The sequence below is a fragment of the Centrocercus urophasianus genome, unplaced genomic scaffold (genome assembly GCF_019232065.1).
Source record: "Centrocercus urophasianus isolate 14NV4802_14NV808 unplaced genomic scaffold, USGS_Curo_1.0 seq_15, whole genome shotgun sequence".
In the NCBI taxonomy this organism is placed as follows: Eukaryota; Metazoa; Chordata; class Aves; order Galliformes; family Phasianidae; genus Centrocercus; species Centrocercus urophasianus.
The window spans coordinates 13556963-13576192 of NW_024884697.1; the positions used below are offsets into that span (position 1 = coordinate 13556963).

Below are 19230 nucleotides of genomic sequence, written 5' to 3' on the forward strand. Positions count from 1 at the left end.
GAACGTTTCCATCTGGAAGATCCAGCAGCTCTGAGAAGTGCATAATGGCATTTTTGAAGTAACCTTACAAAAACATTGGGAGCTTTAAGAAAAGAAACAAATAAGATATTTTGTGATAAGTGTGTGTACATTCAGTTTCAGCAGATGTGCAGTCTGTTGTATGGTATAGGGGAACCGTACATCTGCCATCCATAGAACTGTGCCCTGCATCCAAAAATTGTTTCATGTTTTTGCCTGGTGCTTCATGACAATCGTATTTGTAGTACAGTATGGAAAAGTAGAACTGAACTGATCAAGTGGTTCAAAAATAATTGAAATAGGCCAAGCTTGTGTGAAACTAAGGTGCAAGACCTGTTGTGCCTGGGAACATTGTTTTGTAGAGATCACTTAAGAACTGTTACGTATTCTTTTTTTTTTATTTTTTATTTTTAAGCTGGACCTGTGATCTGCAGAATGCTAACATACCCTCCAACTCGAAGAGCCTTAATTGTGGGTTGTGGTCTGCAGATGTTTCAACAACTGTCAGGGATTAACACCGTCATGTATGTATCTGCTGCTTGCTTCTCTTTTAAAAATATATTAAAAAAAAAAAAAAAAAAGGAAAAAAAAAAGGGAGAAAAATTGGACCAGTTGTAGATGGCCTTCTGGAGAAAATCTGAAATATGAGAAATTGAGTGTGAGAGCTGGAATGCTGGTTCTAAATCTGTATATTGATATATTTGGCATCTCAGCAAAGTGATGCAAGACATTAGTATAAGGGTAAATGTTTATATAGACATGACATTGCAAACTACTCTGAGAGAGACATTAGTATATGCTGGGGTTTACAGTCCAAGCTATGCAAGCATAGATAAGAAGGTACTCTTATGACTTGCATTTGTGTGCAAATAAATCAAAATGCTGTGAGTATGAGACTGTTGACCATGCAAACAGAATGGAAAATTACTGTGAAGTGCTACAGAAGGTAAGATGTTAAGGGAAGAAACATTTGCCTTATCATATGTTCTATTACGTGTACAAAGACTCAGCAGATGCAGAGATGAAAAAGAATATATTGTGTTTCCTGATAAACTGTCAGCTCACGTGAGGAGTAGCTCATGATAAATGTACATTGCACAAGACCTACTTTAAGATGAAATTACAGCCGAGCTTCCCTTCAAGAGTAGCCATAACAATCATGATTTCTCTGTTACTTAAGAGGAATTCTAAAATACATTGCAGTAACATTTTATGGAGAGATTATGTCTGAATGAGGAAGCTGGTTAAGAAATAGTTAAAAGGAAGAGCTTAAATAATAAAGCTTTTAGTGTATTGAAAGCCTCTGTATTAAATATTAAATATCTACCATCTATTATAAGGGAAAAAAAAAAACAAATAGTATTGTTAAGCTGTGAAGAAGGGAAGTCCAAAATAGACTTTATAAAGAGTGACATTATAAAGTGGAAATTGTAACCCAGGGTGAGAAAGAAGAGAATGCACAACTGCTAAGTTATCTGTAAAAATCAGAAGGCACAGAAGGAGCTCTGAAGAAATCTTCAGGCACAGCAGAGGAAGCAACATAACAGGGTCTTTAGGTCCAGTATGGGTCAGGGCATGAGAACAGTAGCAGGAGATAAATCTTAAAGACCCTTGTTGCATCTGTGTTGATTATGGAGGAAATATGAAAATTCCCACATTAGAACTTACTTAAGATGCCTCACGTGTTCTGTTGCAAACTGTAGTGTTAGAAAAAGCAGATTAAAATCAATAATGAATTGTCTAGATCTAATCAGGGTGTGCTCAATAGGTCTGGACTATTTCAAATGCATAATAACAGAATTTGGAAACGTAACTTTCTCTGTCTGAAGCTCCAGTCCAGGAAGTTTTATTTCTCACCATACCAAAATTAAAACTGTCACGGAATCAAAGGAGGAGATGTGTTTATGAATATGAAAAACATATACACAGGGAAGGTAAGATAATGAAGAAGAACCAATGTGATTGTTGGATGCATTCTATAGCTTGAAGTCTGATGGGTAGGAGAATTGGTGGGCATGTGAGGACTGTGCCATACGATCCAACCACACATCCATGGCAGCCAGTTTCTTCAAGAAGTCACATGATCACAAAAGTAAGAAAATAATCCTCCTGGGTTAATAACTTTTTAGATAAGAAACAAAGAATAAGAAGAAAATGTCACAGTGGAGGAAAGTCCTGTGTAGAATCCTACAGGAATCTACTTGGAGATCTTTGCTGTTTGACATTTTTAACTTTATGAAGGAGGTTAAACAGCAAAAAACCAGCTTGTACTTACACACTATTCAGAAGGTTAATATCCCAAATCTGTGAAAATGAACTGTTGTGGGAAAATAACACAAAATGACAAGGGAAGTGGCACAAGTGTTAATTTTACAATACTTTGCAGCAACGCTTGCTGGCGAGAATTGTCTCGAGATCTTGAAGCTGAATATAATTCAGTATATAAACAACAATGATATTCATGATCAGTCTGTAATAGTTCAAACAGCTGTAGATATCGGTTTTTTTTTAAATATGGATAAACCAGGTTGTGTATGGGGAGATTGACACCTGTATTTGAACACGGTAGTCAGAACTCTGCAACTGGGAAAAGAACTAAGTTGAGAAGAAATGCACATATACACATATAAAAGAACTACACATATAAAATTATTAATGCTGTGCAAAAATTGGGAAGGTTATGGTTGGTAATTAATTCTTATATCAGTTTTGTTGACTTCTGGTTCTTACCTAACAGTAAAATAAACACAAGGAAACATTCTTTTCATACAACACAGTTACAGGATGGACCTCATTGCCATGGGATGTTAGATGTTATGGATTTCAAAAGTAGAAATAAATTTAGAAGCAATCAGAGAACTTGATATAATAAACATTATTTAACAATTAGTATAGTTTATATGGATGCAGCCTTTGGCCAAGGGCAGTCTTTTTCGCATGCTGTTTCTTGCTGCTTTGGGGATGTATTCCTAGGCCAGTTCCAAAACCTGACAGTTTACAAGGTTTGTGACTCTGCTAGGTTGACTCTGCTTATTTCAGCCTTTACATGTTTTAAAATCTCAAACTACTTCATCTGTAGGAGGTTTTGCAAATAGTTTAGAATTGACCTAATTTGCTTTTGGATGTGTAGGTGGACAGAATTGCAATAAAACATTTCTGAATCCTGACTTTAAAACAAGAAAATGCCTAAAATAAACACGTGAAGGCACTGTTGTTAAATGCCTGACTTGTAAACCACTTGCAATATCTAGTATTTTTTAACAATATTGTATAAGAAAGTTTTTATTTATCAAGTATGCAAGATAAACATTCTCCTATGAAAGGATATTTTTCAAATACAAGTAAGCATCTGTCTATTAATGGTTTGCTTGCATAGAGTCTGATGATTGCTTTTTAATGCAGTAATTAAATGGTACCTTGTGGAACTGTCAGATTGTATTAATTTTTTAAAGAGTACGTTTCTCTCCCTAACATTTGGTTCTGTCATTCTGGGATTTCTGTTTTGTAGCAGCAGGAAAATGGAGGTTGTAGGGTTTCACTGTTTTGGCAAACTCAGTTACCAAAACCCATTGCTTGTAAAAAAAATGTTTTGATGGTTGTTGTTTACTGTAACTTACTGGTGCTGCTGAATGTCCTCCTTGTATGCTGCAGGAGAAAGGTCTTACCATCCTGTTTTGCTGTTGCCTGCCTTTCCCTTGTAGAGCACTGAGCAGCCTGTACTTTGCCCCTTTCTCCATACATATTCCCACGGCACACTTCTGCACTGTGAGCACTGAGCCTGGTGGCACGCATGATGGGCCCCAGCTTCTTCTAATTTTTTTAACTTGGGACTTTCCATTTCTTCTGATGCAAAGGGATTTGTTAAATCTTGTATTTTAGAAAGGAATTCTCAGAGGAGTGAGTTTGTGTGGATCTTTAAAGCTAGTAAATAAATGAGTGTTAGTAATAGTGATAAAAAGTACAAAGCAGGAAAATTAAATGAAAGTATAAGGAACAAAGTAGTTAAACAATAATTAAAAAGTATGGGTATTAGAGGTAGGAAATTGTGTAGAGGAGTTTTTCAGAGGTCTAAAAATCATCATCAAGTGTCCCCAGGAGCAGGAGAGATCCTAAAAAGCAAGAAACAAACCCCAAAACACAGAGACAACAACAGTTGTCAACTCTTCAGCATTTAAGGGTTCAGAAATTCCTTATCGAGTTTTTAACCAGAAAATATTCATCGGTTGTGAATCCAAGGAGGGTAACAAAGTCCATATATAGTTGGATTTATCTTGGGAATGGTGAAACAAGAACTCAAAGAACATTGATAAGAATTCTTGAAGACTGTGCTCTTGCCACACCGCCGTGCAATAAGCTGGTGTAGTTTCATATTGTGTCAGCCATGTATGCGCATATGTCATCCAACTTTGGGGAACCAGGAACTGTAGTCCTGGACAAGATGTTACTGAAATGGTGAGAACAGCATGCAGAGCAACCTCTGCATTGAGGGGGTGAATCTAGAAAAGACACAGAGTGTAAAAATAGGCTAAGGAGCGTGTGACTCTTATGGGAACAAATGCTAGCATGATAAATTTAGTCATTAAAAGAATAAAGCTCAGTGACCTATTACTTTCATTCCTTTTTCTTCCCCCCCCCCTCCCCCCCCTTAAGAACAAGATACCACTGCTGGAGGTGGTGCCTGAAGTAGAAAAAATGTTTCCTTTTTGTCACAGCTTTTGCCTGTAAAAGATTAAGTCAGGCAATTTTAGGCAACCATTTCTAACACTTCTGCAAGCAGATCTGAAACAGTTTAGCTTTCCTGTTTCTTGTCATTCTGATATTTTCTCTTCTTGAAAACAGAAGCTCATTCTTCCAAGCCTGGTTTAACAAATCTGTCTGACAAGGTACTGAGAAAGGCCCTGAGAAGAAATGGTATTCCAAAATACTGAGTGCTGCAAGTTAGCTATCTGATAATAAGGTGTCCCAGAAGTGTGCTGAAACAGGGGTATGCAGGTATGTTCAAGCCCACGGTGACTGTTCTTAAAATATGGGAGGAGAGGACCATTTAATGGCAAAACTGTAAGCTCAATTTTCCCATCGGTTCCTTCTTTTAATAATAGTAGTAATAACAATAAAAAGGCAGAAAATATTTGGGGGGGGGGGGCGGGGGGGGAGGATGTGGGTGGGGGCAGGGGGAAGACGAGGCTTGAAGGATTTGGCTATTTCAGATTGTCTGGTGAAAAACTTCAGTAGAGGAGAAAGAAGCAAAGACTTCAGTCAGTGTTTTAGCTATATTCTCAAATCTTAGCAAGACTGACTTCTGAAAACATTCCTGACACTATGCAGCTTTACTGCACTCAAAAGAAAAAAACTGTCATGGACAAGGAAGCTTTCGGAACAATACTGAGTTCCCTTGAATACTAAGCAGTAATTTAGCCGTAATTGGAGGCAGCTCAGTATTGTCTTGTCAGAATTTCTTCAAGGTACTGTCACCTGTGCTGGCATTTTTGGGACTGGCTGATGTGTCTTCTCACAGACTGCCTGTGCCCCAAAGAAGACCATACGTCTGAGGTATGAGATAGCTGTAACATCTTGATTATACCTCTGTTCTTGCAGAACTTTAAGAAAAGTGGAGTTCATAAAAGGCAAACAAAGTACTGCGTTCTGCAGCTGAAACAATAACCTTAATGTGATGTTAATTTAGTCATTGGCCATTATCTTTTCACATTGTGCTGGAAAAGCTTTCTGTAGCACAAACATGGTGTAATGTATCAACAAGGAGCACTTAAGGCCTTCAGCATTTTTGTTAACATTTGGGCTCCTATTTTTGCTTGCATACATGATCTGTTTTTCCTACTTAACAAAATGTCCTTTTAATGTTAAGAAATCCATGCATCTCCTAGAAGTTAAGTGAATCCGCATGTTAAATATATATTAATGTCTGGGTTTGGTCCACAGATGCTTTTGAGCTTTACCAGTTTTGGGTTTTTAATCTGTGCAAGTGAACAAAAGAAAAGAAAAAAAAAGGGATGATAAAAACAGGCAACTTTTTCCAACTGGCAAGAAATAGGAAGTGGAAGAAATTAATACATAGGGAAGGAAAAAAACTCAAAGCAATGAGAGACAAGGAAAAGCTGTAAAAAAGAAAGGACAAGACAAAAGAAGACAAGAGGAAGTTGTATAACAACTGGAAATTGAAGGTTTGAAGATAAGTTAAGAATGTTAAAAGCAATTAATGTGAGAAATGAATGAACACCATGCTGAATGTAAATGAGAGAAAGAAAGAGGAAAGGAACGAGGCTGGAAAGAGGCCAGGATATTTCTGAAGTGTAATGGATGCTGGAGAGGAGTTTAATAGAATCAGAGAGTATTTCCTGACAGGTTTAATAGCTGGGTCTATTGTGCAGCAATTACAGGGCTCCGACCTGTGAGGAGCTGTAAACTTTGGCTCCTGTCAGCTGCTGAGCATCAGGCAGTATTCACCTGTCCTCAGAAGGACAGCTGCCCTGGGGGAGCAACCTGTGATTTAACCCTCAGGGATTGGGAAAGTCAAGATAGAGAAACTCTGCTTTGAATTCCAGTTCTTATGCTTTTTTTTTTATTTTTTATTTTTTAATAAAATATAGAGTAGGTAGCACAGAACAGTGGCTGCTGATAAACCCTTGGTATTTGGGTTGAAGATCGGTAAAAAGTGTCTCATTAAATGTTATTTATTCAGGATTTTGTAAACTACAGTACAAGTAGCAACCTTTTCTCCTTTGGCTTCAGCAGCCATAGAGGGTTTCAGAATTTAAAAATGAATTTATTTATGATTTATGCCAGATTTAAAATTAGTAAACTGGTCATTGAAATGAGACTTTGCTGGACCACTGACTGTTGGTTTGCATATTGGAAACCAGTTGTTGATATCTGTAAACAGAGGTTGTACTGGAAAAATGTAACTACAGGTCACATTTTATACTGAGGGACATGGTTTAGTGGCAAATAATGGTGATAGGTGGATGATTGGACTGGATGATCTTATAGGTCTTTTCCAACCTTGGCAATTCTGTGACTTTTCTTGTGATTTGTAGCTTTGATTTTAGGTTGTATTAAGTTCTTTTTGGTTGTGCATTTTAAAACAAAAAGTAAAATCCCAGAAGCTTACACAATGTTAAGACTACATGCAAGTTGAATGGCATGTATTAAAGAATGAAGTATCTTTTAGTGTGGTTTCCATTTAGATTTAAACTGAGTGACAATAATTTCCAAGCAGATTGCCATGTCACCTTCTTTTTTGCATGACCAGTAACTTCTGTACTCAATTGTTTTTGGATACTCTTGAGATCCAACAGTGCTTTAAATCTGACTGAAGTGAGGGGCACTTACATTAATGTTTTTAAAATACAGCCTTCGTAATGTTGTCAAGACACTTTTGAGAAGTTTTGGCAGTTGGCAGACTTAATTGTTAATGCTCTAAAGCATTAAGCTGCTACTTGCTTAGGTTTTTGCCCTTCAGTATTATTTGTGGAGAAAATGTCTCATTCATATCTCATATTTTAAATTTTGCATCTTCCCCTTGGGCCTTAGAGAAGGGGCCTTACCAAAAGAAAGCATATGTTACAGGCCTGCTTGCTTTTCAGTTAATAATCCTTTAAATATTCTATTGAGTTTTAATAAATACTTGCAATAACGTGTTGCTTTTTTTCAAGGAGTGACCTTCATTTTACCATATTATTCTTTCTTCATGTTGAAAGATGCTTTATGTATAACTGCACACAGTTATTTCAAAGATGAACTGTTCAGAGCTCTGCCAGCTCCCTCAGCTCATGTGGGTGCATCCCATTGTGGCCCATGGATCTGTGTGCATTGATTTTGGCTAGATGCTCTCTGATCAGATCCAAGGGGAAGTCTTCCATTCGCTAGATTCTCCCTATTACCTCCAGGGTCTGGGATTCTCAAGCAGTATTAGCAGTAAAGACTGAAGCAAAGAAGATAGTCAGTAGCTCCACCTTCTCAGTGTCCCCTGTTACCAGGGCATCCACTTCTTTCTGCAGCAAATCCACATTTTCCCTAGTCCTCCTTTTACTGTTAATATACTTAAAAAGCCTTTCTTGCTATACATAGACAATGTACTGTTGTCACAGCTGAGATTATTTCCTTATAAACAACAGAAACATTAAAAAACTTCAAAAAAACATATTAAAAAAAAAAAAAAAAAGAAGAAGAAGGGAGCTCCAAACACCTGATAGTCACCTATTTGTCCTTATCAGACACTGGATTATTGCATGAAGACTCTACAGTGCTACATGTTTTCCAAGCCCTGGAACATACATTATTATTTTTTAGTGCAGTAGTATTTTTTCCTCTTAGTAAATTTGCAGATCTGAATTGGAAAGTTACTAGGTCTGTGGAAATCTCATCTTAAATCTGTAACATTATTCTGCAGCCTGACGAGAAAAGCTGTGGCTTTGGATGTGACCAAGCAGGACACATTCTGTTTCAGAAATGGAGGTGCTGCCTGATATTTGGGGTCTTAAATTTGCTAATTGGACAGGAAGAGTTTAAAAGCCAGCAGTTCAGATGCTCACAAATGGGAACACATTAAGATACTTAGAAGTGGGAACAGGTAGCAGAAATTGTAGGCAGTATTTGATGACAGTGTTTTTACAAGAGTCGTGGGCACAGCTTACAACTGCTGGGAAAGGCTGTGTGTGCCAAGGCAGCTCTTCCCCATGGCCTCCTCTGGGTCTAGGCCAAGAAGGAGCCCCCACCCTTTTGCCTTCTCCTGTCCTGAAGTTTCTCTTCTACCTCATCATGGGATTGTCATCATCATTGATCATGTCATCCATGGCAACCTGATAGGCAGTGCCTGAACCATGGATGTGTTGATGACAAGATGCCAATTGCTGTACCCGAGAATTAAAAAATAAGCAAACAAATAGCAAGTTAGCCAGCTAAGGAAAATTGCAGCAAGCCTGAGAATAAAAGTAACTGTTTGCCTTAGGGAGAGGATGCTGAAATGGGGTGAAGAGTATATGATGACTCCTCCCTTAAGTCTGGAATGTGGGTGCGCTTTCAGTACCTAGAGGAGGGCTTGGCTTCCAAGAATGGGATGGAAGAAAGGACCTTTTCCAAAAAAAGGCACTTCAGTAAACTTTAGTAATCATTTTTAGTTTGTTGTGATGTTGCTGAAATGTATGTATCATTTTCTGTGCCTGTTTAGTAAAATAGTAAAATACTTTTCTTGGGTATTTTTGAGTGCTTGTTGCAGATAATCTGCAGCACCCCATGCTGTGTGTGTACAACTGTGCATACATCTCAGCAGCTTAAGGGTTTCATGTGTTATCTCCAAAGACTGTAATTTATCAGCTGAAATAACTGAGAGTTTGTTCAGGATACCAGTGAGAGACTATTTAAAAAAAAAAAAAAAAAAGACACCTGTGAAGCACTGTGAAGTGTTGATAGCACTAAAACCACTCTATGCTTGGTTTCAAATTAAAGATAACATTGAACAGAAAGCGAATCTTCCTTCTCCTGTTGTGCTGACCTTGTGTGATGGTCAGAAAATGGTCTGAGTCAGTTTGTAAGTACAGATTTGAAATTCACTGTGAAGCCAGCAAGCAAAAACCTGAGGCTTGGGTTATTTGGGCAGTGCAGTACACAGAGCTGCAAGGCTGCCTCTCACCAGAAGGTTCTCTCTGCTCATTCCAGTTCTTGTGCTTTTTGTTTTTTCAGTCCTTTTGAAATAGAAAAGAAAAATCGCAGCTCTAAGGCATTTGAAGAAAAGAAAAAAAAAAAGATGCAAAACAGACCGATGAATCATGATGGAGTTGTTAGATAGATTAAAGCTGTACAGAGTTCGTCTTATGGAAGATGCTGCTTGTTTTGTCAATTTAACTAGCCAAATCTTTTGGGGGATGAAATATTGGAGATCAAAGGATGAGTAATTCAGGTATAAAACTTTTGAAGGGATGAGTATCAGAAAGATCGGGCAAATAGTTCAAAGTATTGTGTAATGGGAGTAATGGGGTGAAATTAAGGGAAGTAAAATCTGGAGTGATTATCAGAGCATGGTTTAGTGCTTGGAGATGTTCGGCTGAAAATGTCTCTTAAGCAAGCAGGAAGCTCATCCTTTCTAATTGCTCAAACTGGTACATTCTCTATTGTTATATTAGAGATGAGGTTTAGTTTTCTGGTGTTTGAATTAGTATGCATACTACAGAAAACAAGGGTCAGATCAAAGAGCATTTTCCTTAAGTTAAATTTCTATATCCCGTATCTCTCCCAATAATTCTCTTAATATCTATTGTAAAAGCAAAAAGAAACCTAAACACTGAAATATAAATGAATATTAGACTACCAAGCACTTAATCTTGAGACTGATGTTTATTTGCATTATATTTTTTCTTAGGTTTAAAAACAAATAACAAAGAATGCAGAGGAAGCAGATTTAGGGCACTGATGTGAGGTCCTACAATGGGCACTTAAATGTAGATTCTCGATCTTTTTTGAAACACTGCATTTTTTTTCTACTTCATAAATCTTGAAATTATATTTTTGGCTGATATCTCTGATGCTTTACACCTGTTTATTTCTCTTCCAAAGCTGAACCTTTAACTCAGTGAGCTACAGTGGGAAATCTTTTCCTTATTCCCATTCCCTTTTGACTACTGCCTTGGGTTATTATCTAGAAGAATGTTTTCTTTTTAATAAAATGTAGTTTCAACAGGGACTCTGTGCACAAGAACACTTCGCCCCCTCCACCTCACCGTCTTTTCATAAAAATTAATGTAGTCTTCAGAGGGAAGCTAGCCAGAATTTTGAGAAGCTGTTATTAAAATCTTGAAGAACAACAAACAATCCTGCTAATGCTGCTTTTCGTTGTTGTTTTGCCTTAATGTAATTTTTTAAAAATGATAGATGATGAAAATCTGCTCCTATGGTTCTCTAGGTTATGAAACAGCATTTAAAGGATTTTCACTATGGAGACGATTTGAAAACCAAGTACTTATTTGAAGAAGAAATGTACACACAATTATATTTTCTAGCATTTCTTTTGTCGTTATTGAAGGTTTTGCTTTTAATATATTTTTTTCCCATTTTTTTTCTGCTTTTGGCTTCATCTCTTCCTTTTGCCTATAGTGAAATCATAACGCTGTTTGATTCCTGTCTGTTGCCTTGGTAATGACTCTCATGTCACAAAGTCAGTATTAACTTCACTGCAGGACCATAAAGAAGGAAATATGTGAACTGCATGGGAGGGAGCAAAGACTTTGTTGGAACATATGGCTTGGGTTATTAGCAATTATGTGAACTGAAAAGGCTTGGCTTTACATTTAGTATGGACGTGGTGTTGCTGCTGATAAGTCAGTTAAATGCATCTAATTCATGCTGTTCGCATGTACAGCCAAGCAATGAAATGAACTCAGAGTGGCGATGCTTTCTGTAAATCATTCATAAATGCTTGCTGGAGAAGGTTCCCTAAATAGTAATGCTGTAGGGTTGAGTTTTTTGTTTGTTTTGTGGTGTTTTTTTAAAAACATGTTATTTATCATAATAGCTTCTGGAGCACACGTCTGTCTCAACAGTTTCTCTTGTAAAAATTCACTTTTTCCATAGTTTTAATGTTTAGTGGGTGTGATTTTGTTGAACTCTTATGTTTCTGTTATCTCTAGTGAGGGCCATTCTTTGGTTTTTAGACGAGGAAATCAGATATCAATAAGTGACCGATTCAATTAATTTTTCCTTAAGGTATAGCGAGGGAATTGTGTTTATGTTGTACATTCTGTCATGTGTGAAAACCTAAGGGATGTGTATTACTCAAATATATTCTTAGCAATAACAAGGTGTCTACTTACACAGAAAAAAAGGAATAACACATGGAAAAGAATTCAAAGCTCACGATACAGTGCCTATTGAGAAGACACAAAATTAGACTGGAAAAGGTCACCTGATTAGATGCTGCTCTATACAGCAACACGAAAACCTCAGTGAAATATATTACCAATCCCATTCAAATGCAGAGGGAGAGATATGATGCCCTTTAAATCTGTTTATTCACCTTTACTTTAAGGGCATAGAAACCAGCTCTGTAAATTGGATTCTATGGAGTCTGTCAATAAGAGTTAAACCACATCAGGCTACTCAAAATGCTTTATACAGCAGAGGTTGAGAGACAGAATATTTGTATATATAGAAAGCTTCTGTTCAGTGCAAGAGGTTACTGTAAGTGAAAATAGTCCAGAAGTGGATCGTAAAGTAGAGCAAAAAATAGGTAACATCTAAAGGCTAATCAAGGCTTGGTTATTGTGAGCAGCCTACAAAACAAAGATTGCTGTGATCAAAATTGCCCATGCAGATGATGTGGTATGGAGTAGAGTCACCGAATTGAAAGAAAAATAAGAAATCACTGAAGTGACTCTTGATTCACTGGTACAGTGAGGAAGAGTGCTATGTGCAAAGCCAGTGAGGAAAACAAGGGGTAACGGAGACAATGTTAATGACAGGGGCTCAGGATGGGAACAAGGATGCCAGCACAACCAGAGGGTTAGGGCACAGAAACGAAAAGAATAAGTGCTTCTTGTCTCTATGTCCAGTAGTTTCTTCAAAGATCATGGTTAGCAGAGCTGGAGGGAAATGCGTTGGGGTGCAACTTGGGTCCAGTCCCCTTTGGGTGACAGGGGACCTGTCTGGGACTGCTTAGCATGGCTAACAACCATGGCAGGTAAAAATACTTCAGTTTATGTTTTTTGAACTTTTTCAGAAAGCGCAAAATTGTTTTTGAGATTTTATTTCCTTTCAGTAGTCACCTGTATATTGTACTCTCCCAAGAGCGTGCCTTACACACAGTTTGGACAACAGAAAAATCTGTGAGGCTAAGTTGTCAGATGAATTTTATGAATCCTAGAGAATCCTAGAGAAGTTTTAATTATTCTCTATGTCTTGTAATGGAAAAGAAGAGCACGTAAATGGTGGGCTGATTTCAGTGCAAAGAACTGAAGGAAATCATAGTGCTATGCAGCATCAGCAGCCCCTTTCCATTTGCACACAGGAACAGAAGAAAAGGGTTCTTACAAGAGTGAAAAGTTTGTGGTCTGTTTGATGGTGACGGCACTTTCAATTTCACATTCCAAAAATCCTAGATTTTTCAACAGCCACCTCAATTTTAATGTTCAAGAACCGAATTTACATTTTTTGTTGCAGGTTGTAATATATGCCATCTGTTTATGATGTAAATAAATGACAGGATGCAGACTGGTGTTTCTTCTAATGCATATAAGGAGACTGACTAATTCATGAAATAGGACGGCTTTGAGGAAAACACACTCATTCTGAGTCACTTTCCATTCTTTCTTTTCATACTGCTCCACATGACAGTTGAGAAATAATCATCACGTTTAAGCATTTATGATTTTAAAATTATCCAATACATCACATTTCTTTTTTCTGTCTTATTTGCTTTATTGGAGATTTGATTATGTAAAATTAGCAAGTCTTAGCTCATTGTATTTTCCAGGATACACAGTCCTACTTTAAGTGCTTGTGTCTTACAGCAAAAAACTGTTTTTCTTTTGGATTCTTGTCACACTGTGAAAAGTGAGCTTGAGTTCTGAACAGAGGCAGAAACAGGTTGTCCTTGCAGTAACGTGTATATAATATGATTGACTGTACTGAGATCTGGAACACAGACTCTGCAAGATACTGGTGAGATCTCCACAGGCATCTGGATCTCACTGTTTGTTGATTTATTACATTTGTTAATTTAAACTAGCTAGAAGACAGTGTAAACAAATTCTCACGTGGTTTTATAAAATCACTGAGGTTGGAAAAGACCTTAAAGATTGTGAAGTCCAACCATCAAGCTGACCTAACGAGTCCCATCACTAAACCATGTCCCTTGGTGCTGTATTTACATGCCTCTTAAATACCTGCAGGGATGGGAACTCTACCACTTCTCTGGGCAGCCCGTTCTAATTCTTTACCTCCCTGTCTGTGAAGAAATTCTTCTTAATGTCCCATCTAGATCTCCCCTGCTGCCAATTGAGACAATTTCCTCACATCCTATTGCTTGTCACCTGAGAAAAGAGTCCCTCTCTAAAATGTCTGGTCTGATTGCCTCTTCTTTGAGCATCTCCACAAAAGTTTTTGCTGTCCTCAGTTGTGTTGGGCAACTGCAGTGTCTTTTACTGACTTGGCTGTGCGTGATGCCACCAACTGTGGAAACTCTTCAATTCGGAAATGCTTACTAACCAGATGGTTATAATAGATACAGGTTAGCAGTTTGAGTTGGTGGACTACTGACCAGTTTTGGAAATCTTAACTGCCTTAATAGTAAAATGTAAAATAGTAAAATTCTACTGGAAACAATTGATGTGGCAAGGACACTGTAGAATACCAGAGGGGGAATAAATTTTAGAAGCAAGAATGAAAAAAGAAATAGAAGAAGGACACATTAACAGAGATGGACAGTGCTTCAAAATGTACTGGAAAGAGAAATTAATTCCTTGGTTAGAAACTTAGCTCACTTGCCTTCCTCTCAGCAGAATATGAGCCGTGTTTACTTTCTTGCCTTACGAGCAGTAACCAAACAGCTCTAAGTTTGGCAGTTCTTGAGCTCTTGTTTCTGCATTGTCTTGTGAGAATACAATGGAGCAAATGGCTGTGTAAGAGAGAAGAGAAGATGCTCTTGGAGCACCTCTGTTCTTTCTCAACTAGCCACTCTGGCACCTACGCCTGCAAGAAGTTAGGAGCACATTTTCTAATTCAGGCTAGCAATTTACTGTCTTTCGTTAAATGACACGTTGTAGCTTCCTGTGGTGCGTTTATAGGGTGTACCAGTATTCACACAGTGACAAGATTTCATAGTTTGGAGCATCACAACCTCAGCCGTGAGGCTTGTTTGTGCTTGTCTGTAGCTTGGAAGTTGTGGTCAGCTGCAGTAAAGCTCTGGACCTGTGCAAGCTTCAGCATGCAGGGCAGTGCCCAGGCGGCGTACGAGGCCTGCTGCTGAGCCGCTGCCACCAGCTGGGCAGCTCCGAGGCCTGTCCTTTGTCTTCTCTTCCACCATCAAAGCTGGTCTGCACCTTGACTTTTCCACGAGACAACTTTGGTTTTTGCTAACAACATAACCTTACAGCTATCCCATGCCTGCTGCATGGTAGACCATAATGTACAGAAGCACTCAAAGTAAATTTAAGATGTGTATGTTAATGTTTTCATTGGTGTTAGTATGTCTTAGATTCTCAGCATTAGCTTATTACTTTATCTTGTATCTAAATATAGTTATGAAGAGTGCATTAGCAACTATTACTTATGTTTCTTTCTAAACTAGATGTTTTCTATAGAGTTAAAATAATTTACTTGCTTGGGGATTTATTCTGGTTTCATAAAAGACATTTTCCTTTCATAACAGCAAAATTCTTTGTCTGGAACAAATTAACTGCCATTCAAGGACTAATTCTTTTCCTTCATGGCAGAAATTCCTTTCTCCATGGTGCTGCTCCTCAGGCTGACTGCCACATTGCTGTCACAGGCACTCCCTGGGGACTGCAGATCACAATCACATCTGTTGCTCTGAGTCACAACTTCATCCTATCTAGAGGGGTTTTAGTGTTCATTAGACTAATTAATGATTGAGTAAAGCAATATGACATAGCTTGCCAAAATGGGCATATCAGTTAGCTTTCTGGAAAATTCAGGCTATTGACTATTTTCAGTTTAAAATTTTGCATATAGCAATTTATACAGACAAGCAGGTATTTCACATTGTTATGAAACTTAAAAAAAATAGATTGCTGCCTGGTATAATCTTGCTTGTGCTGTACTGAGTATCTAAGCGCAGTGACACCTGTATTTGTGGAAGGGAATGGCCAGGCAACCACCACTCTATAAGGGAATTCTTTTCCTGTGTGAAATTAGGGATACTATGATAAAAGAGGAGTGAAATGGGGAGAATGGGAGCAAACCATCGTGCTTGCATTAGTATCTGCCCTTAAAAAGCAGAACACCAATATGTGGCACTGAATCTGCTGCAACTTCATTGTGGCACTGTGTTTTTCACTTGTAACAGCAGACTGCCCGTCGATTTGTTATGGATCTAAAATCTTTTCCTATGTCTGGGCAACTCTAGAGATTCTAGAAAAGGATGGGAAATTTTGGCTTAAAGATGATAAATGGTGTGTGAACTATTTCTGGGAAGAGAAAGGATGACATGGCAGTTTTGAAATAAGTCGACTTTGCTTTATTTTTGCAATTTATGGTAGAAACAAATATGCAGAGCATTAATATCTTACATACTATGGATACTAATAAAGGTGCTTTATGTTCACAAAGAAAATTTATTTACAGTATATATGTTAAATATGTTAAATGCTGGAATCTTTGTTACTACTGTATGTCTATGCAACATTAAACTAATTGTTAGTAGCATTACTCTTTCTTCATCAAGGAAATCGGGAACATTATACACTGATACTGATGGTATAGATATATATATATATCTTTATAGACCCATATATACCTTGGGTGATTTTACCAGCTTTTTGTAAAGACTGAAAAATTGTGTTACTGAATGGTGAGAAGACATTAGAGTAAGCATTTATCTATCACTGTCCAAGGCATATGACCCTTTAGTCTTCAAAGGCCACCATTCTTGACCATTGCTTTTTTTGGGAGAGTAGGACCTTTGCTTAGGAAACCTGATCCCATCAATAAGGTGGCATCTTTCCCAGGAGCAATAAGGAAGGCTTGATTTCTAATCCTCCTGCTGGTATTAGCCAGCAAAAGGGAATGTATCAAATAATAGTAATCTTTTGTTGCTTGACCAGCAAAGTAAACTTTTTTTCTGTGAATTGCACAGTAATTCATGTGTTTGTGTTGTGTTCCCTTGGAGGGAGGCTTCCTCCATTGCTTCCCTGCAAATATTTGTGAAGAACAATGGAGAGAGGCATGGTATCTAACGGTACAGGGCACAGTTGTTTGCTGTATGCACACTACTATTTGACATACTTTGAATGCTTTGAAATTTTTGAATATGGTACCTATGTAGACACATCTGCCAGGTAAGTATTTCTTAAGATTTTTTGCCATCTATTTATATGGGTTTTTTTTTGTTCTTTTCTAATGCCCCTCCATATGAAAGTACAGTTAGCAAAAGCTAACATCCTTTTTAGCATTCATTCTTTTCAGAAGTTGTATTTGTATCATACACTTCTGCCTCTGATTTATTCCAGTCTCTTTATACCTATAATAAATGTTGACAACCCCCAGCTCAGTAGTTATTCCCATCAAATGCAGGCTGTGGCATCACTAGGATTGCTGAGTGCCAGCACAAGATAAGGGCCTGAATGAAAAGCAGCTGGTGTAAGGTTTGTGTCTGGAGAGAACATTACCGAGTCTGTGAGGGGCAGTAACCGGTCTGAAGGAGAAGCAGCATGTCAGTGTTCAGGAGATGCCCAGATCTTTAGCATTCAAAGCCAAAGCTTTTGGCTTCTCTCAGAAGTATTCCTGCTAAATTGTTACTCAGGCTTTAACCCTGTGACTGGGTTAAAGAAGAGCACTGGGTCCAGCGGAGGCCACACACAGGCTGTGTTGGTGAGCTGTGTCCCAGTGGGCAGAACAGCTGTCTACATCCCCTGAGTTGCTTGCAAATGTGCCTTTTTCTGCTTTCCCTCTGCTCCTTGAAGCAAAGGACACTGCTGTCAGGCAGACAAGCTGGGCAGTTGAACAGTTGGCTACTCGGGAAAATTGATGCTTCTTTCCTCGCTGTGCCAACCTCGTATTTCCCCAGCCCGTTCTACCCATGTAATCTGTTGAGAGCTTTTCACCTTTAATTTCCCTTTGATTTTCTTTTCCCCCACAATTCAAATTTTCTTCTGAAGCAAATTCTTAAATAATAAAATCAACAACCCTCATAAAGCCAGAACTACGTGAGCACCATGGTATTGATGTGCCAACATCACTGCATGGCGGTGACGAGAGCTCCTTTCTCAGCATCTTCTCTCTCCCCATCTGTCAGCATCCATTTGTTGGTTGCTTTTTTTTCCCTCTTCTTTTTGCTTTGTGTTTGCTTTGCCAGCTTTCTGGGAGAGGTCATTCAGTTGTTCAGTGTTTGTGCAGCACTTAGCATACTGTGTCCCTTCCAGTGGGGAGGCAGACATTCCGGTAATGCGGCCGACCTTTAGGAATGACGCTATGCGGCATGTTGCTTTGAATGGGGTAATTTTGCAGGCAGTTCTCTCCTAAATAATTGGTTTTATCCCAATATAGAATCTGATGTTCTGATTTCTCTTCTTTTCCTTTCCACTAATGTGCACCGGTGGAATGCTTGCTCTTTTTTTGGTCCAGTTTTTTCCTTCTGGAAGGAAGTTCCTAATGTGCTGGCAGACGGTTACAGGCAGCTTTGATGATGGTGTAGGACACTCTTTAATAAATGAAGTTGAGATTTTAAATTCTCTGTGAGAAAATGTTTAGATGTTGCCCTTTCATTACTGCTCAGTGATGGTGTTTGAGCATACCATAGTTACCAGAGCTCATCTTCATTTTATAACCCCAGAGTTTGACATTGCGGTGTTTTATTTTACGATGAGTTATTTAAATTAAGAATATGTGTGACTGTCTACTAAATCTGAACTAGTAAATTCTCAAATATAGTAATATGATTTACTGGTATCTCTAGTGCACTCCCTTATGTCAAATATTATGCACTTCTTACAACACCTTGATAATCTGAGATATTTGATGCAATAACTAGGTTCTATACTGGGGATGGAGCTAAGAGAAATACATTCAAACAGGTTTCAATCTGAAATTCTTAGAATTGGCAACACTGAGGAACAGGATAGGAACTAAAAGGCCAATGTAAAATGTGTTGTGAAAGAAAGTGAAAGAAGCAAAAAGGCATTAACTTGGAAAAAATGAAAAAGAGAGAGATTGCACATCTCTCTCTAGCAAATGAATAAAAAGCCAGGAAGAATGAAGACAAAGGGAGCAATCAGTAGGGAAAAGCAGGCAGAAGCACAAGCAAGATTTCGGATGAATAGAGGAATTTTAGCATGCTGGTGTGTCGGTTAACTTCCTCTATACCGGCACGGGAAATATTCTGAACAGATAAGAATGGAGGTTGTATCTTAGTAAATGTTTCTTTATGTCAGATAATAGCAGGCCTTGGAGGAATTGTTTTACATCCTACATTTTGCCAACTTCTAAACTTTGTTATTGTCAGCCAGTCACGATTTGACTGCCCGGTGTGAC

General features: G+C 38.1%; 1 protein-coding gene across 1 annotated transcript in view; it reads left to right on the forward strand.

The window, feature by feature from the left end:
- Window positions 1-19230, forward strand: part of SLC2A13 (solute carrier family 2 member 13) — a 137860-nt gene that overhangs the window by 61591 nt on the left and 57039 nt on the right. The window contains exon 4 of the mRNA XM_042815869.1: window positions 434-542. Within this exon, the coding sequence (XP_042671803.1) occupies window positions 434-542 (109 nt within the window). The remainder of the gene's footprint in view (window positions 1-433; window positions 543-19230) is intronic.